This window comes from Hippoglossus hippoglossus, chromosome 14 (genome assembly GCF_009819705.1).
Source record: "Hippoglossus hippoglossus isolate fHipHip1 chromosome 14, fHipHip1.pri, whole genome shotgun sequence".
Taxonomy (NCBI): domain Eukaryota; kingdom Metazoa; phylum Chordata; class Actinopteri; order Pleuronectiformes; family Pleuronectidae; genus Hippoglossus; species Hippoglossus hippoglossus.
In genome coordinates, this window is record NC_047164.1 from 12,824,783 (window position 1) to 12,851,757 (window position 26,975).

A 26,975-nucleotide genomic window follows, 5' to 3' on the forward strand; every position below is an offset into this window, starting at 1 on the left:
TTGTACTAACAAGCTGTATGCATGTTCACACTATAAAAACACACATATATATATATATACTTATGCACATATTTCGAGAAATATTAACGCACATATATGACAGTCACGGTATTAGCCTAGCTAACGCCAGTAAATGCTAACGTTAGCTAACCTTAGAACACTCGATGTTAACAGATTAACATGGATTCATACATGTTGCTCAACATTACTGGCAAATAAAAGCATCAGCTTCGTGAAAACAATTAGTCTACAGTGACTAACTCCAACTATGACCAACATTTGGTAAGATTTAATAACTTTTACCTTGTAGAGAGATCCTCAGATCCACGTCAAATCGCCCGACACAGGTGAAAAGATGGCGGACCCTTGCTGCTTTCAGTGGGTGGAGTTTCAGAGAAACATAACTATTTCCCTAATTCATAACATGACTAAGTCTTATATATTTGACATCCCTCAAGATTAAATGAGTTCTACATGATTAATATATGTTCAGATGAGGAACATAAATTAATCATGTCTTATACACTAAATAATTATTTGTAAATTGAAAAACCCCACTTTTCCTCTTTTTCAGTGTAGGTCAGTAGTTCGGAGCCGGTTGGATAATGCAGAGTGGATTTACAAAGTACTTCCTGTTTCATGGCGAATCAGTAGGTGGCGCTATGACACTGAGGAAATATTCGTACTTTAAGTTACTTTTTAGTTACTTTTGTACTTTAAGTTACTTTTTAGTTACTTTCGTACTTTAAGTTACTTTTTAGTTACTTTCGTACTTTTAGTTACTTTTTAGTTACTTTCGTACTTTAAGTAACTTTTGAGTTACTTTTGAACTTTTAGTTACTTTTTAGTTACTTTCGTACTTTAAGTTACTTTTGAGTTACTTTTGTACTTTAAGTTACTTTTGAGTTACTTTTGTACTTTTAGTTACTTTTTAGTTACTTTCGTAGTGTTAGTTACTTTTTAGTTACTTTTGTACTTTTAGTTACTTTTTAGTTACTTTCGTACTTTAAGTTACTTTTTAGTTACTTTTGAACTTTTAGTTACTTTTTAGTTACTTTCGTAGTTTTAGTAACTTTTTAGTTACTTTTGTACTTTTAGTTACTTTTCAGTTACTTTTGTACCATCTTCAGGGGACCTAAATTCAAACGAAGGGTCAAGTTCAGTGTCCTGCTGTCCTCTATGATTTTCAATAATCTTATCAAGAATGACTTAGCAATTTAATATTTGCTGCAACGATTTTAACAGTGGGACATACTGAAAGGAGTGTTTTTTTTATGATCAAGTATGTAGGTAATTGGCTCCACAACACTGAATTTTTCCTTGTAATATTGTTTACGTTGATATGAAGTGCTAAGAGGACCACCTTTTTCAATTGCTCTACGAACTGGGTTAGATGAGCAAACCGCTGTGGTGATTTCAGTAACTACAGAGTCATCAACTTGGAGGTTATGACGCTCAAAGATCTCACTTACAAAACCTCTGGATAGTGGGACTGATGCAGAGCTTAGTAAGTAGTAAAGTTCTTGTAAAAATTCATCGATAGCTGTACCTGGCACATGCACTAAATACTCCAACTTTAACAAGGCTGCGGCAAGCTGCTGCTCAACAATAGTTGGGGGTGAGTTGTGTTGGCCTTTCCAATCTAGGGATGTACCAACAACTTCCTCTTCCACACACTCCTCGTCCTGGCAATCAGCAAACGAATCATGTAATGATGGTGATGCTAATATAGTTGTTATCACAATACCAGGTATAAAATCTGTTAGATTGTGAGGTGTGTGTCAGCGACTCTTATGAGACTTAAAGGTTCCATAAATACTGGTTTGAAAACTACAACCAACAAACATGCAAGAGACATTTTCATTTCTCCTCAGATGTGTGTTGATATGAACAAAGTACTCCCTTTCATTAGATAAATTCTTGCATTTACAAACGTGACAGCTGAAAGTAGATAATTCTTTTTGAGTCTGACTAACTTGTGTGGACTGCACTCTACTCTGATGTACAATTAAAGTCTTAAATGTGCATGGACAATTTGAATATGTACAAGGATAGCGAATGGTGCGCCCAAAATGTGGATGTTTGAGCTTATAATGGTTAAGTAGTGCAGACCTACTTGCAACAGCAACTGAACACCCCTTACACTGCCACATTCACTGGAGAGAGGGGCAACAAATTAAACACACATACACATTATCTCATTAATTTGACCTAATAAATCAGAAAACATGTATACTCCTGCAATGTTAGCAGACAGATTAATATTCAGAAATTGACAGCAACATTGTCATACCAAGGTATTTTGAATGTCTTCAAAATCAAGTTTACATACTGTAGGTCCATTCAATCAATAAAAGCATTTGAATACTCACCATTTACTACAGAGCCTGTGGGACAATGCTTAAAGGAACCGTCAACCGTCTCTGCACCAATTACCTATCAAGGAAAAATATATTTTAAATTATTTTATTATTCACACTGGGGCTTCACAAAGATGCGATAACGTTGTTAATATCTCGATGACGATATGACTTGCAATAAATAAGCATCAACAGACCCTGAATACTGACGCAGAGATCACGGAGCGCTCCACAGCCGGGAGAAGGCGCACAGCCCGGGCCACAGCGACACCAAGTCCGCGGTAGACACCAGGGAGCCATACACAGCTCCACTAAGTCCACTTACAGTGTTAATTTGGAGTCTTCCATACATGTTTGGACCGTGACAATTTTTTTTAATTTTTAATTTTTAATTTTTTAGCGGCTCTGCTCCTCTGTTTCTCTGTCATTCGCGCTGTGCGCTGCGCCAACAGCGTCAAACCAAACGGAGCGACACCATCTCCTCCGGCTCTACATACATTTACTAAGTTTATAAAGTCTGTTGTTTGTACTAACAAGCTGTATGCATGTTCACACTATAAAAACACACATATATATATATATACTTATGCACATATTTCGAGAAATATTAACGCACATATATGACAGTCACGGTATTAGCCTAGCTAACGCCAGTAAATGCTAACGTTAGCTAACCTTAGAACACTCGATGTTAACAGATTAACATGGATTCATACATGTTGCTCAACATTACTGGCAAATAAAAGCATCAGCTTCGTGAAAACAATTAGTCTACAGTGACTAACTCCAACTATGACCAACATTTGGTAAGATTTAATAACTTTTACCTTGTAGAGAGATCCTCAGATCCACGTCAAATCGCCCGACACAGGTGAAAAGATGGCGGACCCTTGCTGCTTTCAGTGGGTGGAGTTTCAGAGAAACATAACTATTTCCCTAATTCATAACATGACTAAGTCTTATATATTTGACATCCCTCAAGATTAAATGAGTTCTACATGATTAATATATGTTCAGATGAGGAACATAAATTAATCATGTCTTATACACTAAATAATTATTTGTAAATTGAAAAACCCCACTTTTCCTCTTTTTTCAGTGTAGGTCAGTAGTTCGGAGCCGGTTGGATAATGCAGAGTGGATTTACAAAGTACTTCCTGTTTCATGGCGAATCAGTAGGTGGCGCTATGACACTGAGGAAATATTCGTACTTTAAGTTACTTTTTAGTTACTTTTGTACTTTAAGTTACTTTTTAGTTACTTTCGTACTTTAAGTTACTTTTTAGTTACTTTCGTACTTTTAGTTACTTTTAGTTACTTTCGTACTTTAAGTACTTTTGAGTTACTTTTGACTTTTAGTTACTTTTTAGTTACTTTCGTACTTTAAGTTACTTTTTAGTTACTTTTGTACTTTAAGTTACTTTTGAGTTACTTTTGTACTTTTAGTTACTTTTAGTTACTTTCGTAGTTTAGTTACTTTTTAGTTACTTTTGTACTTTTAGTTACTTTTTAGTTACTTTCGTACTTTAGTTACTTTTTAGTTACTTTTGAACTTTTAGTTACTTTTTAGTTACTTTCGTACTTTTATTAGTACTTTTTAGTTACTTTTGTACTTTAGTTACTTTTCAGTTACTTTTGTACCATCTTCAGGGGACCTAAATTCAAACGAAGGGTCAAGTTCAGTGTCCTGCTGTCCTCTATGATTTTCCAATAATCTTATCAAGAATGACTTAGCAATTTAATATTTGCTGCAACGATTTTAACAGTGGGACATACTGAAAGGAGTGTTTTTTTTATGATCAAGTATGTAGGTAATTGGCTCCACAACACTGAATTTTTCCTTGTAATATTGTTTACGTTGATATGAAGTGCTAAGAGGACCACCTTTTTCAATTGCTCTACGAACTGGGTTAGATGAGCAAACCGCTGTGGTGATTTCAGTAACTACAGAGTCATCCACTTGGAGGTTATGACGCTCAAAGATCTCACTTACAAAACCTCTGGATAGTGGGACTGATGCAGAGCTTAGTAAGTAGTAAAGTTCTTGTAAAAATTCATCGATAGCTGTACCTGGCCACATGCACTAAATACTCCAACTTTAACAAGGCTGCGGCAAGCTGCTGCTCAACAATAGTTGGGGGTGAGTTGTGTTGGCCTTTCCAATCTAGGGATGTACCAACAACTTCCTCTTCCACACACTCCTCGTCCTGGCAATCAGCAAACGAATCATGTAATGATGGTGATGCTAATATAGTTGTTATCACAATACCAGGTATAAAATCTGTTAGATTGTGAGGTGTGTGTCAGCGACTCTTATGAGACTTAAAGGTTCCATAAATACTGGTTTGAAAACTACAACCAACAAACATGCAAGAGACATTTTCATTTCTCCTCAGATGTGTGTTGATATGAACAAAGTACTCCCTTTCAGTAGATAAATTCTTGCATTTACAAACGTGACAGCTGAAAGTAGATAATTCTTTTGAGTCTGACTAACTTGTGTGGACTGCACTCTACTCTGATGTACAATTAAAGCATTCCAAGTCTTAAATGTGCATGGACAATTTGAATATGTACAAGGATAGCGAATGGTGCGCCCAAAATGTGGATGTTTGAGCTTATAATGGTTAAGTAGTGCAGACCTACTTGCAACAGCAACTGAACACCCCTTACACTGCCACATTCACTGGAGAGAGGGGCAACAAATTAAACACACATACACATTATCTCATTAATTTGACCTAATAAATCAGAAAACATGTATACTCCTGCAATGTTAGCAGACAGATTAATATTCAGAAATTGACAGCAACATTGTCATACCAAGGTATTTTGAATGTCTTCAAAATCAAGTTTACATACTGTAGGTCCATTCAATCAATAAAAGCATTTGAATACTCACCATTTACTACAGAGCCTGTGGGACAATGCTTAAAGGAACCGTCAACCGTCTCTGCACCAATTACCTATCAAGGAAAAATATATTTTAAATTATTTTATTATTCACACTGGGGCTTCACAAAGATGCGATAACGTTGTTAATATCTCGATGACGATATGACTTGCAATAAATAAGCATCAACAGACCCTGAATACTGACGCAGAGATCACGGAGCGCTCCACAGCCGGGAGAAGGCACACAGCCCGGCCACAGCGACACCAAGTCCGCGGTAGACACCAGGGAGCCATACACAGCTCCACTAAGTCCACTTACAGTGTTAATTTGGAGTCTTCCATACATGTTTGGACCGTGACAAGTTTTTTTTATTTTTTATTTTTAAGTTTTTAGCGGCTCTGCTCCTCTGTTTCTCTGTCATTCGCGCTGTGCGCTGCGCCAACAGCGTCAAACCAAACGGAGCGACACCATCTCCTCCAGCTCTACATACATTTACTAAGTTTATAAAGTCTGTTGTTTGTACTAACAAGCTGTATGCATGTTCACACTATAAAAACACACATATATATATATATACTTATGCACATATTTCGAGAAATATTAACGCACATATATGACAGTCACGGTATTAGCCTAGCTAACGCCAGTAAATGCTAACGTTAGCTAACCTTAGAACACTCGATGTTAACAGATTAACATGGATTCATACATGTTGCTCAACATTACTGGCAAATAAAAGCATCAGCTTCGTGAAAACAATTAGTCTACAGTGACTAACTCCAACTATGACCAACATTTGGTAAGATTTAATAACTTTTACCTTGTAGAGAGATCCTCAGATCCACGTCAAATCGCCCGACACAGGTGAAAAGATGGCGGACCCTTGCTGCTTTCAGTGGGTGGAGTTTCAGAGAAACATAACTATTTCCCTAATTCATAACATGACTAAGTCTTATATATTTGACATCCCTCAAGATTAAATGAGTTCTACATGATTAATATATGTTCAGATGAGGAACATAAATTAATCATGTCTTATACACTAAATAATTATTTGTAAATTGAAAAACCCCACTTTTCCTCTTTTTTCAGTGTAGGTCAGTAGTTCGGAGCCGGTTGGATAATGCAGAGTGGATTTACAAAGTACTTCCTGTTTCATGGCGAATCAGTAGGTGGTGCTATGTTACTTTTGTACTTTAAGTTACTTTTGAGTTACTTTTGTACTTTTAGTTACTTTTTAGTTACTTTCGTACTTTAAGTTACTTTTGAGTTACTTTTGTACTTTTAGTTACTTTTTAGTTACTTTCGTACTTTAAGTTACTTTTTAGTTACTTTCATACTTTTAGTTACTTTTTAGTTACTTTCGTACTTTAAGTAACTTTTTAGTTACTTTTGAACTTTTAGTTACTTTTTAGTTACTTTCGTACTTTAAGTTACTTTTGAGTTACTTTTGTACTTTAAGTTACTTTTGAGTTACTTTTGTACTTTAGTTACTTTTTAGTTACTTTCGTACTTTAAGTTACTTTTGAGTTACTTTTGTAATTTAAGTTACTTTCGAGTTACTTTTGTACTTTTAGTTACTTTTTAGTTACTTTCGTAGTTTTAGTTACTTTTTAGTTACTTTTGTACTTTTAGTTACTTTTTAGTTACTTTCGTACTTTAAGTTACTTTTTAGTTACTTTCGTACTTTTAGTTACTTTCGTAGTTTTAGTTACTTTCGTACTTTAAGTTACTTTTGTACTTTTAGTTACTTTCGTAGTTTTAGTTACTTTTGTACTTTTAGTTACTTTTTAGTTACTTTCGTACTTTAACTTACTTTTTAGTTACTTTCGTACTTTTAGTTACTTTTTAGTTACTTTCGTACTTTAAGTTACTTTTGAGTTACTTTTGAACTTTTAGTTACTTTTTAGTTACTTTCGTACCTTAAGTTACTTTTGAGTTACTTTTGTACTTTAAGTTACTTTTGAGTTACTTTTGTACTTTAGTTTCTTTTTAGTTACTTTCGTAGTTTTAGTTACTTTTTAGTTACTTTTGTACTTTTAGTTACTTTTTAGTTACTTTCGTAGTTTTAGTTATTTTTTAGTTACTTTTGTACTTTTAGTTACTTTTTAGTTACTTTCGTACTTTAAGTTACTTTTTAGTTACTTTCGTACTTTTAGTTACTTTTTAGTTACTTTCGTACTTTAAGTTACTTTTTAGTTACTTTTGAACTTTTAGTTACTTTTTAGTTACTTTCGTACTTTAAGTTACTTTTTAGTTACTTTCGTACTTTTAGTTACTTTTTAGTTACTTTCGTACTTTAAGTTACTTTTGAGTTACTTTCGTACTTTTAGTTACTTTTTAGTTACTTTCGTACTTTAAGTAACTTTTGAGTTACTTTTGAACTTTTAGTTACTTTTTAGTTACTTTCGTACTTTAAGTTACTTTTGAGTTACTTTTGTACTTTAAGTTACTTTTGAGTTACTTTTGTACTTTTAGTTACTTCTTAGTTACTTTCGTAGTTTTAGTTACTTTTTAGTTACTTTTGTACTTTTAGTTACTTTTTAGTTACTTTCGTAGTGTTAGTTACTTTTTAGTTACTTTTGTACTTTTAGTTACTTTCGTACTTTAAGTTACTTTTTAGTTACTTTTGAACTTTTAGTTACTTTTTAGTTACTTTCGTACTTTAAATTACTTTTTAATTACTTTCGTAGTTTTAGTTACTTTTTAGTTACTTTTGTACTTTTAGTTACTTTTTAGTTACTTTCGTACTTTAAGTTACTTTTCAGTTACTTTTGTACCATCTTCAGGGGACCTAAATTCAAACGAAGGGTCAAGTTCAGTGTCCTGCTGTCCTCTATGATTTCCAATAATCTTATCAAGAATGACTTAGCAATTTAATATTTGCTGCAACGATTTTAACAGTGGGACATACTGAAAGGAGTGTTTTTTTTATGATCAAGTATGTAGGTAATTGGCTCCACAACACTGAATTTTTCCTTGTAATATTGTTTACGTTGATATGAAGTGCTAAGAGGACCACCTTTTTCAATTGCTCTACGAACTGGGTTAGATGAGCAAACCGCTGTGGTGATTTCAGTAACTACAGAGTCATCAACTTGGAGGTTATGACGCTCAAAGATCTCACTTACAAAACCTCTGGATAGTGGGACTGATGCAGAGCTTAGTAAGTAGTAAAGTTCTTGTAAAAATTCATCGATAGCTGTACCTGGCACATGCACTAAATACTCCAACTTTAACAAGGCTGCGGCAAGCTGCTGCTCAACAATAGTTGGGGGTGAGTTGTGTTGGCCTTTCCAATCTAGGGATGTACCAACAACTTCCTCTTCCACACACTCCTCGTCCTGGCAATCAGCAAACGAATCATGTAATGATGGTGATGCTAATATAGTTGTTATCACAATACCAGGTATAAAATCTGTTAGATTGTGAGGTGTGTGTCAGCGACTCTTATGAGACTTAAAGGTTCCATAAATACTGGTTTGAAAACTACAACCAACAAACATGCAAGAGACATTTTCATTTCTCCTCAGATGTGTGTTGATATGAACAAAGTACTCCCTTTCAGTAGATAAATTCTTGCATTTACAAACGTGACAGCTGAAAGTAGATAATTCTTTTTGAGTCTGACTAACTTGTGTGGACTGCACTCTACTCTGATGTACAATTAAAGCATTCCAAGTCTTAAATGTGCATGGACAATTTGAATATGTACAAGGATAGCGAATGGTGCGCCCAAAATGTGGATGTTTGAGCTTATAATGGTTAAGTAGTGCAGACCTACTTGCAACAGCAACTGAACACCCCTTACACTGCCACATTCACTGGAGAGAGGGGCAACAAATTAAACTCACATACACATTATCTCATTAATTTGACCTAATAAATCAGAAAACATGTATACTCCTGCAATGTTAGCAGACAGATTAATATTCAGAAATTGACAGCAACATTGTCATACCAAGGTATTTTGAATGTCTTCAAAATCAAGTTTACATACTGTAGGTCCATTCAATCAATAAAAGCATTTGAATACTCACCATTTACTACAGAGCCTGTGGGACAATGCTTAAAGGAACCGTCAACCGTCTCTGCACCAATTACCTATCAAGGAAAAATATATTTTAAATTATTTTATTATTCACACTGGGGCTTCACAAAGATGCGATAACGTTGTTAATATCTCGATGACGATATGACTTGCAATAAATAAGCATCAACAGACCCTGAATACTGACGCAGAGATCACGGAGCGCTCCACAGCCGGGAGAAGGCGCACAGCCCGGCCACAGCGACACCAAGTCCGCGGTAGACACCAGGGAGCCATACACAGCTCCACTAAGTCCACTTACAGTGTTAATTTGGAGTCTTCCATACATGTTTGGACCATGACAATTTTTTTAAATTTTTTATTTTTAAGTTTTTAGCGGCTCTGCTCCTCTGTTTCTCTGTCATTCACGCTGTGCGCTGCGCCAACAGCGTCAAACCAAACGGAGCGACACCATCTCCTCCGGCTCTACATACATTTACTAAGTTTATAAAGTCTGTTGTTTGTACTAACAAGCTGTATGCATGTTCACACTATAAAAACACACATATATATATATATACTTATGCACATATTTCGAGAAATATTAACGCACATATATGACAGTCACGGTATTAGCCTAGCTAACGCCAGTAAATGCTAACGTTAGCTAACCTTAGAACACTCGATGTTAACAGATTAACATGGATTCATACATGTTGCTCAACATTACTGGCAAATAAAAGCATCAGCTTCGTGAAAACAATTAGTCTACAGTGACTAACTCCAACTATGACCAACATTTGGTAAGATTTAATAACTTTTACCTTGTAGAGAGATCCTCAGATCCACGTCAAATCGCCCGACACAGGTGAAAAGATGGCGGACCCTTGCTGCTTTCAGTGGGTGGAGTTTCAGAGAAACATAACTATTTCCCTAATTCATAACATGACTAAGTCTTATATATTTGACATCCCTCAAGATTAAATGAGTTCTACATGATTAATATATGTTCAGATGAGGAACATAAATTAATCATGTCTTATACACTAAATAATTATTTGTAAATTGAAAAACCCCACTTTTCCTCTTTTTTCAGTGTAGGTCAGTAGTTCGGAGCCGGTTGGATAATGCAGAGTGGATTTACAAAGTACTTCCTGTTTCATGGCGAATCAGTAGGTGGCGCTATGACACTGAGGAAATATTCGTACTTTAAGTTACTTTTTAGTTACTTTTGTACTTTAAGTTACTTTTGAGTTACTTTTGTACTTTAACTTACTTTTTAGTTACTTTCGTACTTTAAGTTACTTTTTAGTTACTTTCGTACTTTAAGTAACTTTTGAGTTACTTTTGAACTTTTAGTTACTTTTTAGTTACTTTCGTACTTTAAGTTACTTTTGAGTTACTTTTGTACTTTTAGTTACTTCTTAGTTACTTTCGTAGTTTTAGTTACTTTTTAGTTACTTTTGTACTTTTAGTTACTTTTTAGTTACTTTCGTAGTGTTAGTTACTTTTTAGTTACTTTTGAACTTTTAGTTACTTTTTAGTTACTTTCGTACTTTAAGTTACTTTTGAGTTACTTTTGTACTTTAAGTTACTTTTGAGTTACTTTTGTACTTTTAGTTACTTCTTAGTTACTTTCGTAGTTTTAGTTACTTTTTAGTTACTTTCGTACTTTAAGTTACTTTTTAGTTACTTTTGAACTTTTAGTTACTTTTTAGTTACTTTCGTACTTTAAGTTACTTTTTAGTTACTTTCGTACTTTTAGTTACTTTTTAGTTACTTTCGTACTTTAAGTTACTTTTTAGTTACTTTTGAACTTTTAGTTACTTTTTAGTTACTTTCGTACTTTAAGTTACTTTTTAGTTACTTTCGTACTTTTAGTTACTTTTTAGTTACTTTCGTACTTTAAGTAACTTTTGAGTTACTTTTGAACTTTTAGTTACTTTTTAGTTACTTTCGTACTTTAAGTTACTTTTGAGTTACTTTTGTACTTTAAGTTACTTTTGAGTTACTTTTGTACTTTTAGTTACTTCTTAGTTACTTTCGTAGTTTTAGTTACTTTTTAGTTACTTTTGTACTTTTAGTTACTTTTTAGTTACTTTCGTAGTGTTAGTTACTTTTTAGTTACTTTTGTACTTTTAGTTACTTTCGTACTTTAAGTTACTTTTTAGTTACTTTTGAACTTTTAGTTACTTTTTAGTTACTTTCGTACTTTAAATTACTTTTTAATTACTTTCGTAGTTTTAGTTACTTTTTAGTTACTTTTGTACTTTTAGTTACTTTTTAGTTACTTTCGTACTTTAAGTTACTTTTCAGTTACTTTTGTACCATCTTCAGGGGACCTAAATTCAAACGAAGGGTCAAGTTCAGTGTCCTGCTGTCCTCTATGATTTCCAATAATCTTATCAAGAATGACTTAGCAATTTAATATTTGCTGCAACGATTTTAACAGTGGGACATACTGAAAGGAGTGTTTTTTTTATGATCAAGTATGTAGGTAATTGGCTCCACAACACTGAATTTTTCCTTGTAATATTGTTTACGTTGATATGAAGTGCTAAGAGGACCACCTTTTTCAATTGCTCTACGAACTGGGTTAGATGAGCAAACCGCTGTGGTGATTTCAGTAACTACAGAGTCATCAACTTGGAGGTTATGACGCTCAAAGATCTCACTTACAAAACCTCTGGATAGTGGGACTGATGCAGAGCTTAGTAAGTAGTAAAGTTCTTGTAAAAATTCATCGATAGCTGTACCTGGCACATGCACTAAATACTCCAACTTTAACAAGGCTGCGGCAAGCTGCTGCTCAACAATAGTTGGGGGTGAGTTGTGTTGGCCTTTCCAATCTAGGGATGTACCAACAACTTCCTCTTCCACACACTCCTCGTCCTGGCAATCAGCAAACGAATCATGTAATGATGGTGATGCTAATATAGTTGTTATCACAATACCAGGTATAAAATCTGTTAGATTGTGAGGTGTTTGTCAGCGACTCTTATGAGACTTAAAGGTTCCATAAATACTGGTTTGAAAACTACAACCAACAAACATGCAAGAGACATTTTCATTTCTCCTCAGATGTGTGTTGATATGAACAAAGTACTCCCTTTCAGTAGATAAATTCTTGCATTTACAAACGTGACAGCTGAAAGTAGATAATTGTTTTTGAGTCTGACTAACTTGTGTGGACTGCACTCTACTCTGATGTACAATTAAAGTCTTAAATGTGCATGGACAATTTGAATATGTACAAGGATAGCGAATGGTGCGCCCAAAATGTGGATGTTTGAGCTTATAATGGTTAAGTAGTGCAGACCTACTTGCAACAGCAACTGAACACCCCTTACACTGCCACATTCACTGGAGAGAGGGGCAACAAATTAAACACACATACACATTATCTCATTAATTTGACCTAATAAATCAGAAAACATGTATACTCCTGCAATGTTAGCAGACAGATTAATATTCAGAAATTGACAGCAACATTGTCATACCAAGGTATTTTGAATGTCTTCAAAATCAAGTTTACATACTGTAGGTCCATTCAATCAATAAAAGCATTTGAATACTCACCATTTACTACAGAGCCTGTGGGACAATGCTTAAAGGAACCGTCAACCGTCTCTGCACCAATTACCTATCAAGGAAAAATATATTTTAAATTATTTTATTATTCACACTGGGGCTTCACAAAGATGCGATAACGTTGTTAATATCTCGATGACGATATGACTTGCAATAAATAAGCATCAACAGACCCTGAATACTGACGCAGAGATCACGGAGCGCTCCACAGCCGGGAGAAGGCGCACAGCCCGGCCACAGCGACACCAAGTCCGCGGTAGACACCAGGGAGCCATACACAGCTCCACTAAGTCCACTTACAGTGTTAATTTGGAGTCTTCCATACATGTTTGGACCGTGACAATTTTTTTAAATTTTTTATTTTTAAGTTTTTAGCGGCTCTGCTCCTCTGTTTCTCTGTCATTCGCGCTGTGCGCTGCGCCAACAGCGTCAAACCAAACGGAGCGACACCATCTCCTCCGGCTCTACATACATTTACTAAGTTTATAAAGTCTGTTGTTTGTACTAACAAGCTGTATGCATGTTCACACTATAAAAACACATATATATATATACTTATGCACATATTTCGAGAAATATTAACGCACATATATGACAGTCACGGTATTAGCCTAGCTAATGCCAGTAAATGCTAACGTTAGCTAACCTTAGAACACTCAATGTTAACAGATTAACATGGATTCATACATGTTGCTCAACATTACTGGCAAATAAAAGCATCAGCTTCGTGAAAACAATTAGTCTACAGTGACTAACTCCAACTATGACCAACATTTGGTAAGATTTAATAACTTTTACCTTGTAGAGAGATCCTCAGATCCACGTCAAATCGCCCGACACAGGTGAAAAGATGGCGGACCCTTGCTGCTTTCAGTGGGTGGAGTTTCAGAGAAACATAACTATTTCCCTAATTCATAACATGACTAAGTCTTATATATTTGACATCCCTCAAGATTAAATGAGTTCTACATGATTAATATATGTTCAGATGAGGAACATAAATTAATCATGTCTTATACACTAAATAATTATTTGTAAATTGAAAAACCCCACTTTTCCTCTTTTTTCAGTGTAGGTCAGTAGTTCGGAGCCGGTTGGATAATGCAGAGTGGATTTACAAAGTACTTCCTGTTTCATGGCGAATCAGTAGGTGGCGCTATGACACTGAGGAAATATTCGTACTTTAAGTTACTTTTTAGTTACTTTTGTACTTTAACTTACTTTTTAGTTACTTTCGTACTTTAAGTTACTTTTTAGTTACTTTCGTACTTTTAGTTACTTTTGAGTTACTTTCGTACTTTAAGTAACTTTTGAGTTACTTTTGAACTTTTAGTTACTTTTTAGTTACTTTCGTACTTTAAGTTACTTTTGAGTTACTTTTGTACTTTAAGTTACTTTTGAGTTACTTTTGTACTTTTAGTTACTTTTTAGTTACTTTCGTAGTGTTAGTTACTTTTTAGTTACTTTTGTACTTTTAGTTACTTTTTAGTTACTTTCGTACTTTAAGTTACTTTTTAGTTACTTTTGAACTTTTAGTTACTTTTTAGTTACTTTCGTAGTTTTAGTTACTTTTTAGTTACTTTTGTACTTTTAGTTACTTTTCAGTTACTTTTGTACCATCTTCAGGGGACCTAAATTCAAACGAAGGGTCAAGTTCAGTGTCCTGCTGTCCTCTATGATTTTCAATAATCTTATCAAGAATGACTTAGCAATTTAATATTTGCTGCAACGATTTTAACAGTGGGACATACTGAAAGGAGTGTTTTTTTTATGATCAAGTATGTAGGTAATTGGCTCCACAACACTGAATTTTTCCTTGTAATATTGTTTACGTTGATATGAAGTGCTAAGAGGACCACCTTTTTCAATTGCTCTACGAACTGGGTTAGATGAGCAAACCGCTGTGGTGATTTCAGTAACTACAGAGTCATCAACATGGAGGTTATGACGCTCAAAGATCTCACTTACAAAACCTCTGGATAGTGGGACTGATGCAGAGCTTAGTAAGTAGTAAAGTTCTTGTAAAAATTCATCGATAGCTGTACCTGGCACATGCACTAAATACTCCAACTTTAACAAGGCTGCGGCAAGCTGCTGCTCAACAATAGTTGGGGGTGAGTTGTGTTGGCCTTTCCAATCTAGGGATGTACCAACAACTTCCTCTTCCACACACTCCTCGTCCTGGCAATCAGCAAACGAATCATGTAATGATGGTGATGCTAATATAGTTGTTATCACAATACCAGGTATAAAATCTGTTAGATTGTGAGGTGTGTGTCAGCGACTCTTATGAGACTTAAAGGTTCCATAAATACTGGTTTGAAAACTACAACCAACAAACATGCAAGAGACATTTTCATTTCTCCTCAGATGTGTGTTGATATGAACAAAGTACTCCCTTTCATTAGATAAATTCTTGCATTTACAAACGTGACAGCTGAAAGTAGATAATTCTTTTTGAGTCTGACTAACTTGTGTGGACTGCACTCTACTCTGATGTACAATTAAAGCATTCCAAGTCTTAAATGTGCATGGACAATTTGAATATGTACAAGGATAGCGAATGGTGCGCCCAAAATGTGGATGTTTGAGCTTATAATGGTTAAGTAGTGCAGACCTACTTGCAACAGCAACTGAACACCCCTTACACTGCCACATTCACTGGAGAGAGGGGCAACAAATTAAACACACATACACATTATCTCATTAATTTGACCTAATAAATCAGAAAACATGTATACTCCTGCAATGTTAGCAGACAGATTAATATTCAGAAATTGACAGCAACATTGTCATACCAAGGTATTTTGAATGTCTTCAAAATCAAGTTTACATACTGTAGGTCCATTCAATCAATAAAAGCATTTGAATACTCACCATTTACTACAGAGCCTGTGGGACAATGCTTAAAGGAACCGTCAACCGTCTCTGCACCAATTACCTATCAAGGAAAAATATATTTTAAATTATTTTATTATTCACACTGGGGCTTCACAAAGATGCGATAACGTTGTTAATATCTCGATGACGATATGACTTGCAATAAATAAGCATCAACAGACCCTGAATACTGACGCAGAGATCACGGAGCGCTCCACAGCCGGGAGAAGGCGCACAGCCCGGCCACAGCGACACCAAGTCCGCGGTAGACACCAGGGAGCCATACACAGCTCCACTAAGTCCACTTACAGTGTTAATTTGGAGTCTTCCATACATGTTTGGACCGTGACAATTTTTTAAAATTTTTTATTTTTAAGTTTTTAGCGGCTCTGCTCCTCTGTTTCTCTGTCATTCGCGCTGTGCGCTGCGCCAACAGCGTCAAACCAAACGGAGCGACACCATCTCCTCCGGCTCTACATACATTTACTAAGTTTATAAAGTCTGTTGTTTGTACTAACAAGCTGTATGCATGTTCACACTATAAAAACACACATATATATACTTATGCACATATTTCGAGAAATATTAACGCACATATATGACAGTCACGGTATTAGCCTAGCTAACGCCAGTAAATGCTAACGTTAGCTAACCTTAGAACACTCGATGTTAACAGATTAACATGGATTCATACATGTTGCTCAACATTACTGGCAAATAAAAGCATCAGCTTCGTGAAAACAATTAGTCTACAGTGACTAACTCCAACTATGACCAACATTTGGTAAGATTTAATAACTTTTACCTTGTAGAGAGATCCTCAGATCCACGTCAAATCGCCCGACACAGGTGAAAAGATGGCGGACCCTTGCTGCTTTCAGTGGGTGGAGTTTCAGAGAAACATAACTATTTCCCTAATTCATAACATGACTAAGTCTTATATATTTGACATCCCTCAAGATTAAATGAGTTCTACATGATTAATATATGTTCAGATGAGGAACATAAATTAATCATGTCTTATACACTAAATAATTATTTGTAAATTGAAAAACCCCACTTTTCCTCTTTTTTCAGTGTAGGTCAGTAGTTCGGAGCCGGTTGGATAATGCAGAGTGGATTTACAAAGTACTTCCTGTTTCATGGCGAATCAGTAGGTGGCGCTATGACACTGAGGAAATATTCGTACTTTAAGTTACTTTTTAGTTACTTTTGTACTTTAACTTACTTTTGAGTTACTTTTGTACTTTAACTTACTTTTTAGTTACTTTCGTACTTTAAGTTACTTTTTAGTTACTTTCGTACTTTAAGTAACTTTTGAGTTACTTTTGAACTTTTAGTTACTTTTTAGTTACTTTCGTACTTTAAGTTACTTTTGAGTTACTTTTGTACTTTTAGTTACTTCTTAGTTACTTTCGTAGTTTTAGTTACTTTTTAGTTACTTTTGTACTTTTAGTTACTTTCGTAGTGTTAGTTACTTTTTAGTTACTTTTGTACTTTTAGTTACTTTTTAGTTACTTTCGTACTTTAAGTTACTTTTTAGTTACTTTTGTACTTTTAGTTACTTTTTAGTTACTTTCGTACTTTTAGTTACTTTTTAGTTACTTTTGAACTTTTAGTTACTTTTGAGTTACTTTCGTACTTTAAGTTACTTTTGAGTTACTTTTGTACTTTAAGTTACTTTTGAGTTACTTTTGTACTTTTAGTTACTTTTGTACTTTTAGTTACTTTTTAGTTACTTTCGTAGTTTTAGTAACTTTTTAGTTACTTTTGTACTTTTAGTTACTTTTTAGTTACTTTCGTACTTTAAGTTACTTTTTAGTTACTTTTGAACTTTTAGTTACTTTTTAGTTACTTTCGTACTTTAAGTTACTTTTTAGTTACTTTCGCAGTTTAAGTTACTTTTTAGTTACTTTTGTACTTTTAGTTACTTTTTAGTTACTTTCGTACTTTAAGTTACTTTTCAGTTACTTTTGAACTTTTAGTTACTTTTTAGTTACTTTCGTACTTTAAGTTACTTTTTAGTTACTTTCGTAGTTTAAGTTACTTTTTAGTTACTTTTGAACTTTTAGTTACTTTTTAGTTACTTTCGTACTTTAAGTTACTTTTTAGTTACTTTCGTACTTTAAGTTACTTTTTAGTTACTTTCGTACTTTTAGTTACTTTTAGTTACTTTCGTACTTTAAGTTACTTTTGTACTTTTAGTTACTTTTTAGTTACTTTCGTACTTTAAGTTACTTTTTAGTTACTTTTGAACTTTTAGTTACTTTTTAGTTACTTTCGTACTTTAAGTTACTTTTTAGTTACTTTTGAACTTTTAGTTACTTTTTAGTTACTTTCGTACTTTAAGTTACTTTTGAGTTACTTTTGTACTTTAAGTTACTTTTGAGTTACTTTTGTACTTTTAGTTACTTCTTAGTTACTTTCGTAGTTTTAGTTACTTTTTAGTTACTTTTGTACTTTTAGTTACTTTTTATTTACTTTCGTACTTTAAGTAACTTTTGAGTTACTTTTGAACTTTTAGTTACTTTTTAGTTACTTTCGTACTTTAAGTTACTTTTGAGTTACTTTTGTACTTTTAGTTACTTAGTTACTTTCGTAGTTTTAGTTACTTTTTAGTTACTTTTGTACTTTTAGTTACTTTTTAGTTACTTTCGTAGTGTTAGTTACTTTTTAGTTACTTTCGTACTTTAAATTACTTTTTAATTACTTTCGTAGTTTTAGTTACTTTTGAGTTACTTTTGTACTTTTAGTTACTTTTTAGTTACTTTCGTAGTGTTAGTTACTTTTTAGTTACTTTTGTACTTTTAGTTACTTTTTAGTTACTTTCGTACTTTAAGTTACTTTTTAGTTACTTTTGAACTTTTAGTTACTTTTCAGTTACTTTCGTAGTTTTAGTTACTTTTTAGTTACTTTTGTACTTTTAGTTACTTTTCAGTTACTTTTGTACCATCTTCAGGGGACCTAAATTCAAACGAAGGGTCAAGTTCAGTGTCCTGCTGTCCTCTATGATTTTCAATAATCTTATCAAGAATGACTTAGCAATTTAATATTTGCTGCAACGATTTTAACAGTGGGACATACTGAAAGGAGTGTTTTTTTTATGATCAAGTATGTAGGTAATTGGCTCCACAACACTGAATTTTTCCTTGTAATATTGTTTACGTTGATATGAAGTGCTAAGAGGACCACCTTTTTCAATTGCTCTACGAACTGGGTTAGATGAGCAAACCGCTGTGGTGATTTCAGTAACTACAGAGTCATCAACATGGAGGTTATGACGCTCAAAGATCTCACTTACAAAACCTCTGGATAGTGGGACTGATGCAGAGCTTAGTAAGTAGTAAAGTTCTTGTAAAAATTCATCGATAGCTGTACCTGGCACATGCACTAAATACTCCAACTTTAACAAGGCTGCGGCAAGCTGCTGCTCAACAATAGTTGGGGGTGAGTTGTGTTGGCCTTTCCAATCTAGGGATGTACCAACAACTTCCTCTTCCACACACTCCTCGTCCTGGCAATCAGCAAACGAATCATGTAATGATGGTGATGCTAATATAGTTGTTATCACAATACCAGGTATAAAATCTGTTAGATTGTGAGGTGTGTGTCAGCGACTCTTATGAGACTTAAAGGTTCCATAAATACTGGTTTGAAAACTACAACCAACAAACATGCAAGAGACATTTTCATTTCTCCTCAGATGTGTGTTGATATGAGCAAAGTACTCCCTTTCATTAGATAAATTCTTGCATTTACAAACGTGACAGCTGAAAGTAGATAATTCTTTTTGAGTCTGACTAACTTGTGTGGACTGCACTCTACTCTGATGTACAATTAAAGTCTTAAATGTGCATGGACAATTTGAATATGTACAAGGATAGCGAATGGTGCGCCCAAAATGTGGATGTTTGAGCTTATAATGGTTAAGTAGTGCAGACCTACTTGCAACAGCAACTGAACACCCCTTACACTGCCACATTCACTGGAGAGAGGGGCAACAAATTAAACACACATACACATTATCTCATTAATTTGACCTAATAAATCAGAAAACATGTATACTCCTGCAATGTTAGCAGACAGATTAATATTCAGAAATTGACAGCAACATTGTCATACCAAGGTATTTTGAATGTCTTCAAAATCAAGTTTACATACTGTAGGTCCATTCAATCAATAAAAGCATTTGAATACTCACCATTTACTACAGAGCCTGTGGGACAATGCTTAAAGGAACCGTCAACCGTCTCTGCACCAATTACCTATCAAGGAAAAATATATTTTAAATTATTTTATTATTCACACTGGGGCTTCACAAAGATGCGATAACGTTGTTAATATCTCGATGACGATATGACTTGCAATAAATAAGCATCAACAGACCCTGAATACTGACGCAGAGATCACGGAGCGCTCCACAGCCGGGAGAAGGCGCACAGCCCGGCCACAGCGACACCAAGTCCGCGGTAGACACCAGGGAGCCATACACAGCTCCACTAAGTCCACTTACAGTGTTAATTTGGAGTCTTCCATACATGTTTGGACCGTGACAAGTTTTTTTTATTTTTTATTTTTAAGTTTTTAGCGGCTCTGCTCCTGTTTCTCTGTCATTCGCGCTGTGCGCTGTGCCAACAGCGTCAAACCAAACGGAGCGACACCATCTCCTCCGGCTCTACATACATTTACTAAGTTTATAAAGTCTGTTGTTTGTACTAACAAGCTGTATGCATGTTCACACTATAAAAACACATATATATATATACTTATGCACATATTTCGAGAAATATTAACGCACATATATGACAGTCACGGTATTAGCCTAGCTAATGCCAGTAAATGCTAACGTTAGCTAACCTTAGAACACTCAATGTTAACAGATTAACATGGATTCATACATGTTGCTCAACATTACTGGCAAATAAAAGCATCAGCTTCGTGAAAACAATTAGTCTACAGTGACTAACTCCAACTATGACCAACATTTGGTAAGATTTAATAACTTTTACCTTGTAGAGAGATCCTCAGATCCACGTCAAATCGCCCGACACAGGTGAAAAGATGGCGGACCCTTGCTGCTTTCAGTGGGTGGAGTTTCAGAGAAACATAACTATTTCCCTAATTCATAACATGACTAAGTCTTATATATTTGACATCCCTCAAGATTAAATGAGTTCTACATGATTAATATATGTTCAGATGAGGAACATAAATTAATCATGTCTTATACACTAAATAATTATTTGTAAATTGAAAAACCCCACTTTTCCTCTTTTTTCAGTGTAGGTCAGTAGTTCGGAGCTGGTTGGATAATGCAGAGTGGATTTACAAAGTACTTCCTGTTTCATGGCGAATCAGTAGGTGGCGCTATGACACTGAGGAAATATTCGTACTTTAAGTTACTTTTGAGTTACTTTTGTACTTTAAGTTACTTTTGAGTTACTTTTGTACTTTAACTTACTTTTTAGTTACTTTCGTACTTTAAGTTACTTTTTAGTTACTTTCGTACTTTTAGTTACTTTTTAGTTACTTTCGTACTTTAAGTAACCTTTTAGTTACTTTTGAACTTTTAGTTACTTTTTAGTTACTTTTGAACTTTTAGTTACTTTTGAGTTACTTTTGTACTTTTAGTTACTTTTTAGTTACTTTCGTAGTTTTAGTTACTTTTTAGTTACTTTCGTACTTTTAGTTACTTTTTAGTTACTTTCGTACTTTAAGTTACTTTTGAGTTACTTTTGTACTTTTAGTTACTTTTTAGTTACTTTCGTACTTTAAGTTACTTTTTAGTTACTTTCGTAGTTTTTGTTACTTTTTAGTTACTTTTGTACTTTTAGTTACTTTCGTACTTTAAGTTACTTTTTAGTGACTTTTGAACTTTTAGTTACTTTTTAGTTACTTTCGTACTTTAAGTTACTTTTTAGTTACTTTTGAACTTTTAGTTAGTTTTTAGTTACTTTCGTACTTTAAGTTACTTTTTAGTTACTTTCGTACTTTTAGTTACTTTTTAGTTACTTTCGTACTTTAAGTTACTTTTGTACTTTTAGTTACTTTTTAGTTACTTTTGTACTTTTAGTTACGTCTTAGTGACTATGTACTTTTAGTTACTTTTGTACTTTTCGTTACTTTTTAGTTACTTTTGTACTTTTCGTTACTTTTTAGTGACTTTTGTACTTTTAGTTACTGTTTAGTTACTTTCGTAGTTTTAGTTACTTTTTAGTTACTTTTGTACTTTTAGTTACTTTTGTACCATCTTCAGGGGACCTAAATTCAAACGAAGGGTCAAGTTCAATGTCCTGCTGTCCTCTATGATTTTCAATAATCTTATCAAGAATGACTTAGCAATTTAATATTTGCTGCAACGATTTTAACAGTGGGACATACTGAAAGGAGTGTTTTTTTTATGATCAAGTATGTAGGTAATTGGTTCCACAACACTGAATTTTTCCTTGTAATATTGTTTACGTTGATATGAAGTGCTAAGAGGACCACCTTTTTCAATTGCTCTACGAACTGGGTTAGATGAGCAAACCGCTGTGGTGATTTCAGTAACTACAGAGTCATCAACTTGGAGGTTATGACGCTCAAAGATCTCACTTACAAAACCTCTGGATAGTGGGACTGATGCAGAGCTTAGTAAGTAGTAAAGTTCTTGTAAAAATTCATCGATAGCTGTACCTGGCACATGCACTAAATATGCCGGTGCATCAATGATATTTTGGCTTCATTTTTGTGAGGAAGTGGAGTCATCCAGCTTTATTTACAGTCTAAGATCTTTCCCTTGCTCGCTTTATTTACACAACTGTGGATATGAACTATTAGGTTTCATTTTGTCAATATCTTGGCAGGATGAGAGTTTTGGAGCAGATGGGATCAGCAGTCAGACACAGGAAGGAATCAGCAGTCGCTCGGTGCAGTGGCTGTTTGGAGGGAAAACCTGCAGAAAGGATGTCTGTGTCCATGGCAACAAAAGCTATAAAGCTGCTGTACATCACATAAACGCCTTAGAGGGGATGTTTTCTACAGAGCAGCAGCAGCAGAAGTTCTTTACGTCAAGCTGACTAATTAGGCCACAATCTGACTCCTTCACACATAAAACCCTCCTGCAGTCGCTCATCTGACAATTAGAGTTCCACAACCATGTGATCCAAACAGACAATGAGACAGAGATAATGAAGGGACAGTGAAAATAAAGGAGGGTGGGGCTGGTTGCGTCGCTCGATAGATTAATCACGCATGCCTAGTTTTTTTGGCCACGGCCGAGGGGAGCGAGGGCTGCCGCTGTGCTTCCTCTCAGCGATGGGTTCTTGTGGAGGATGGATGCTGTGGACCCTGTGTGCAAGCTTCACTGCTCTGGAGACTGGTGAGTGGGCCTGTCTAATTAATTCTGCACGCACAGAGTTTAGAGGGATCTGTGAGAATTTTCTCAACTTTTTCACGTGGATTGTAGTTTTTGTATTTGTTTATTTTAGTGCTCTCGTAACAACGGGGATGACAGATCCTTTAAATCTACAGTGTGGAGTGTGAGTTGAAACTTAAGCCCTCAGTGTCGTCTCTAAACGATCAGACACAGGTTTGACTGTGAGGTTGCAGATTTCTTTGAAAACAGAGACTAACAGTGTTGAAAAATGTACAAACTTTCACTCATATTCAGTTTTTTTGAACTACAAATGATAAAATAGTTTAATTTCAATTTGTAAGAATGAAGAGCTTCATTAAACATTTGAGTTGAAGAGATTTAATTTGTGTTTACTGAACTTATTTCTCAATTGCTCGATCGATCAAACCCTCTTTTTTAATATTATACACAAGTAAATTTGTGTTTTTCTTATTGTGAAAGATTGTTGATGCACTTACAGTTTAGAAACCAGTGACAAGGTAATGATGCAGTGAATCGACAGAATAGTTTCACGAACGCATCCCAGTGAAATGAGCTGTTGTTCCACTTCCAGTCTGTGATCGGTTTGGCTCAACCTCAGAGCTGTCAAGTGTAATTAACAACTAATATGCACGCTGAGTTCCCACACACACAAAAGGCCTGGGGATGACGGAGAGGAGGGGGACAGCATCATTATTGCAGTAATGAAGGAGGGGGAGGCGGTGCAGTCTGCACGTCAGCATTGACACTGGGGGAAGTGAATATTTAGACAGTAAACATGAGGGAGTTGCAGAGAAAATTCCTCATTGAAGCTCCTTTATTTTTAATTCGTCACAGCGACACTCAGGGTGACCATGAGGGAGGAGAGTGTGGAGGTGGTTCGGGGAGATGTTGTCGTCCTGCCCTGCTCCTTCTTCACCTCCAGCCCCCTCTCCAGACTCAACATCATCTGGACCCTGGCCCCCGTCTCCAGCCCAGAAACACCAATACAGGTCGGAATGCCAACACACAAACACACACACACACACACACACACACTCCTGTCACACTGAACCAAGCTGCAGCCTCACAGATTGACAGATATTTCAGGTAGACAGCAGGTATTTCATTATCACCACAGTAAGAGGTGGTGAAATACTTTGTCCTGAAAAATGGAACCTGCTGCAATGAGAATTAAGTGTTTGGGGTGAAAGTTTTGCTGAGACTTGCTGTTGTTCTGTCCTCTCTGTATTTCTAAAATCATTTCTCCAACTTGGACTTCACTGCAGTTATTCGGTCACTATAAAAACAACTATCCAGAGAAAAACTTTGAAGATTCTAATGAAAACATCCTCCTTAAACCAACAGTAAAGGAAATGTTATTTTTTTATTTATTTTTAAACCTACTGACTCACTTCCAGGTGATTGTGTACGACCATGGTCAGGTGATTGAAGACCCCTCCCTCACTGGCAGGGTGGGTTTTACAGGTATTATCTCCTTTCTTTAACCAAGTTGTTAATGTTTTCTAATTTAAAAACACATGACAGCTTGTGTTTTGCATGTATACATTTCTCCTCCCGTGCTGCAGGAATCCCCTGGAGTGCAGATATTGTCCTGAACGACACACGAGTATCAGACGCTGGTGTTTACCGCTGCATGGTCAATAACCCCCCCGAGGCAGCAGCTGCTGGCATAGGAGAGCTGGTGCTCAGTGTTCTGGGTAAGGTACTGAGACTAAAGGACTGTACAGTATCCATGTAGTATTTGAGTTTGATACACACTTGGTGCACATCCATACTGTGTTTTCTCTGGAGCATCCAAACTGGTTGATATAATCAAGGACTTCATTTAGCCATAGGAGCAACATTGAAATAGTTAATGAACTGTCAGATTTATCGCCATGAAATGTTGTACAGATATTTACCTAACCTCCATTTGTAAATATTGTTCTGTTAATTTAACAGTGAAATCTTGCGGTCCCAGAGAAATAACTGAAACTAACTGTAACATCAACTCCAACAGCTTGATATTATGGGGTGTGTGGTTCCGTCTGTTCGTCCCTACATCTGTCTGTCTGTCTGTCTGTCTGTCTGTCTACCCTTCCCTCCCTCCATACAGTTCTTTTACATATAGTTGTTCAAAAATCAAATACAAAATTAGTAAATAATCATCAGGCTCATTTTAAAACTTCTTGTTTGTCTCTCTGTAAAAAAATACAACTATTTTTGTAATAGACAATGAGCTAAACAAATATGTAATTTTAGGTCTGATGTCTGATGTTTGAATGTGGAACATTAACCAAGAATTATTCCTGAAAAAAAATAAACTAAGAAGAAGAAGCTAAAGTCTGTGAGAGCTCCAGTGCATTTCATCCTTTCAGGAAAAAAATTCATCTGCTAATTTATCTTTGCAGAGCCTCCTTCTCTGCCCATGTGCCAGTGGGACGGAGACATCGACTTGGGAGGAAGCGTCACGCTGACCTGCTCTGTGACAGAGGGCGTCCCCACTCCTGAGATCCACTGGGATAAACTGAACCCGGAGGAAATCTCACTGCCCATCAACATGGAGGGTCTGTGCCACACACACACACACACATGCACACAGGAACTAGAAGAAGTAGATTGAGTGTTGATAAAAAGTTTTCCTCCCACAAATGACATTGAAACATAGAGCTACAAAATAATTGAAGGAGTATATTTAGAAAGTGAGTATTTTAAAGAGACTGTTAAAGTTGTACTGCAACATTTTAGTTGGAAAAGTCAGAGGGGATGTTTAAAGTAAGATTAAAGTTAGATTTTTAGTCCCATGTTTGGGTGAAGATAAAAAAACAAATAAAAGCAGGATTCTTCATTTCCCATTATAGATATCTAACCCTCTGATCCGTTCATTGTCATTAATGTGACTCTCTCTCTCTCAGGGGATCTGTCAGGCTCCGTCCAAATCATCAACGTGTCCTCTCAGACGTCCGGCCTGTACCGCTGCTCTGCCACCAACGTCCTGGGAACAGAGAACTGCTACGTCAATCTGTCCATCTACAGCCGTGAGTTCACCCGTCGTCCCTCTCACTGCAGCCAACCCAACGTTTTTATCTCTTCATTCCTGGTTGTCTTCCTCCTGCAGCCCCGGAGAGACCCTCTGGCATCCTGCAGGGCGTGCTGCTGACCTTGTCCATGAGCCTGGTGCTGCTGGCGCTGCTGCTGCTCGTGATGTGGCTCCACCGCACGGGGCAGGATGGGAGGTGGAGGGAGGGCAAAGAAGAGGACGAGGAGTACAACGAGATACGATACACGCCGTCACTGATGAAGCGCTCGTTTGTTTGATTTCTCATCATCAACAGGACTTTCAAAACAAAAGAAAAAGTTCCAACACAGGTATCAAGCAAACGACTGCCAGGACTCTTTGTTTCATGTTGATAATGGTTTTTTTACAGCCTGATAAGCATTTCTGTACAGCATCACCGATTCTGAAATAAATGCCCTGGTTCCGAGAGATGTGGTATTTCCTTCCCTTTTAGCTGTTGGTTCTAACACCTTAAATCCTTAACGCTCCAAACTGAAAACCCCTAACCCAAACATATTCAGTGTTCGATCAATTGGTCTTCTTCTCTTTTGACCAGAAATCAAGCACCAACTTTGATCTTTGAACAAGCAAAAACTAAAAAAAACATCACACGACAAATCCAAACTCCAGACGTTTCACTGCTGTTGACTTCACATGAATGTGAATGTTGTTGCTGCACACACACAGACCACAGATAACTACACCAGAGATCAGGAGGGAGTGAGATGAGGTTTGAGTGTCAGTGACTCGGAATCAGCGCGTCATGCTGCAGAGAAAGAGCTCATTGCTGAGAGTGACGAGTC

General features: G+C 35.7%; 1 protein-coding gene and 6 long non-coding RNA genes across 7 annotated transcripts; 1 reads left to right on the top strand and 6 right to left on the bottom strand.

The window, feature by feature from the left end:
- Window positions 1–2,059: 2,059 nt before the first annotated feature.
- Window positions 2,060–3,459, bottom strand: LOC117774497. Its single transcript, XR_004616094.1, has 3 exons — window positions 3,188–3,459; window positions 2,373–2,436; window positions 2,060–2,156 (listed from the first exon to the last, which is right to left on the bottom strand). It is a non-coding gene; the product is annotated as an uncharacterized LOC117774497 (long non-coding RNA).
- A 1,490-nt stretch (window positions 3,460–4,949) lies between these two features.
- Window positions 4,950–6,348, bottom strand: LOC117774491. Its single transcript, XR_004616092.1, has 3 exons — window positions 6,077–6,348; window positions 5,263–5,326; window positions 4,950–5,046 (listed from the first exon to the last, which is right to left on the bottom strand). It is a non-coding gene; the product is annotated as an uncharacterized LOC117774491 (long non-coding RNA).
- A 2,635-nt stretch (window positions 6,349–8,983) lies between these two features.
- Window positions 8,984–10,382, bottom strand: LOC117774471. The gene is made up of 3 exons (XR_004616087.1): window positions 10,111–10,382; window positions 9,297–9,360; window positions 8,984–9,080 (listed from the first exon to the last, which is right to left on the bottom strand). It is a non-coding gene; the product is annotated as an uncharacterized LOC117774471 (long non-coding RNA).
- A 2,170-nt stretch (window positions 10,383–12,552) lies between these two features.
- Window positions 12,553–13,947, bottom strand: LOC117774488. Its single transcript, XR_004616091.1, has 3 exons — window positions 13,676–13,947; window positions 12,866–12,929; window positions 12,553–12,649 (listed from the first exon to the last, which is right to left on the bottom strand). It is a non-coding gene; the product is annotated as an uncharacterized LOC117774488 (long non-coding RNA).
- A 1,494-nt stretch (window positions 13,948–15,441) lies between these two features.
- LOC117774467 lies at window positions 15,442–16,834 on the bottom strand. The gene is made up of 3 exons (XR_004616085.1): window positions 16,563–16,834; window positions 15,755–15,818; window positions 15,442–15,538 (listed from the first exon to the last, which is right to left on the bottom strand). It is a non-coding gene; the product is annotated as an uncharacterized LOC117774467 (long non-coding RNA).
- A 2,811-nt stretch (window positions 16,835–19,645) lies between these two features.
- On the bottom strand, window positions 19,646–21,038 carry LOC117774203. The gene is made up of 3 exons (XR_004616033.1): window positions 20,767–21,038; window positions 19,959–20,022; window positions 19,646–19,742 (listed from the first exon to the last, which is right to left on the bottom strand). It is a non-coding gene; the product is annotated as an uncharacterized LOC117774203 (long non-coding RNA).
- A 2,015-nt stretch (window positions 21,039–23,053) lies between these two features.
- zgc:165604 (uncharacterized protein LOC792578 homolog) lies at window positions 23,054–26,587 on the top strand. The gene is made up of 7 exons (XM_034606438.1): window positions 23,054–23,117; window positions 23,970–24,124; window positions 24,533–24,599; window positions 24,701–24,832; window positions 25,526–25,681; window positions 26,030–26,152; window positions 26,233–26,587. The coding sequence occupies exons 1-7, from the start codon at window positions 23,054–23,056 to the stop codon at window positions 26,430–26,432; spliced, it is 897 nt and encodes a 298-aa protein (XP_034462329.1). The 3' UTR covers window positions 26,433–26,587.
- The last annotated feature ends 388 nt before the right edge of the window (window positions 26,588–26,975 follow it).

Coding starts and splice junctions, on each gene's coding strand:
- zgc:165604 (XM_034606438.1), top strand. CDS start 23,054: ATGGGTTCTTGTGGAGGATGGATGCTGTGGACCCTGTGTGCAAGCTTC. Junction 24,125..24,532: donor GCCCAGAAACACCAATACAG/GTCGGAATGCCA, acceptor ACTCACTTCCAG/GTGATTGTGTACGACCATGG. Junction 24,833..25,525: donor GCTGGTGCTCAGTGTTCTGG/GTAAGGTACTGA, acceptor TTATCTTTGCAG/AGCCTCCTTCTCTGCCCATG.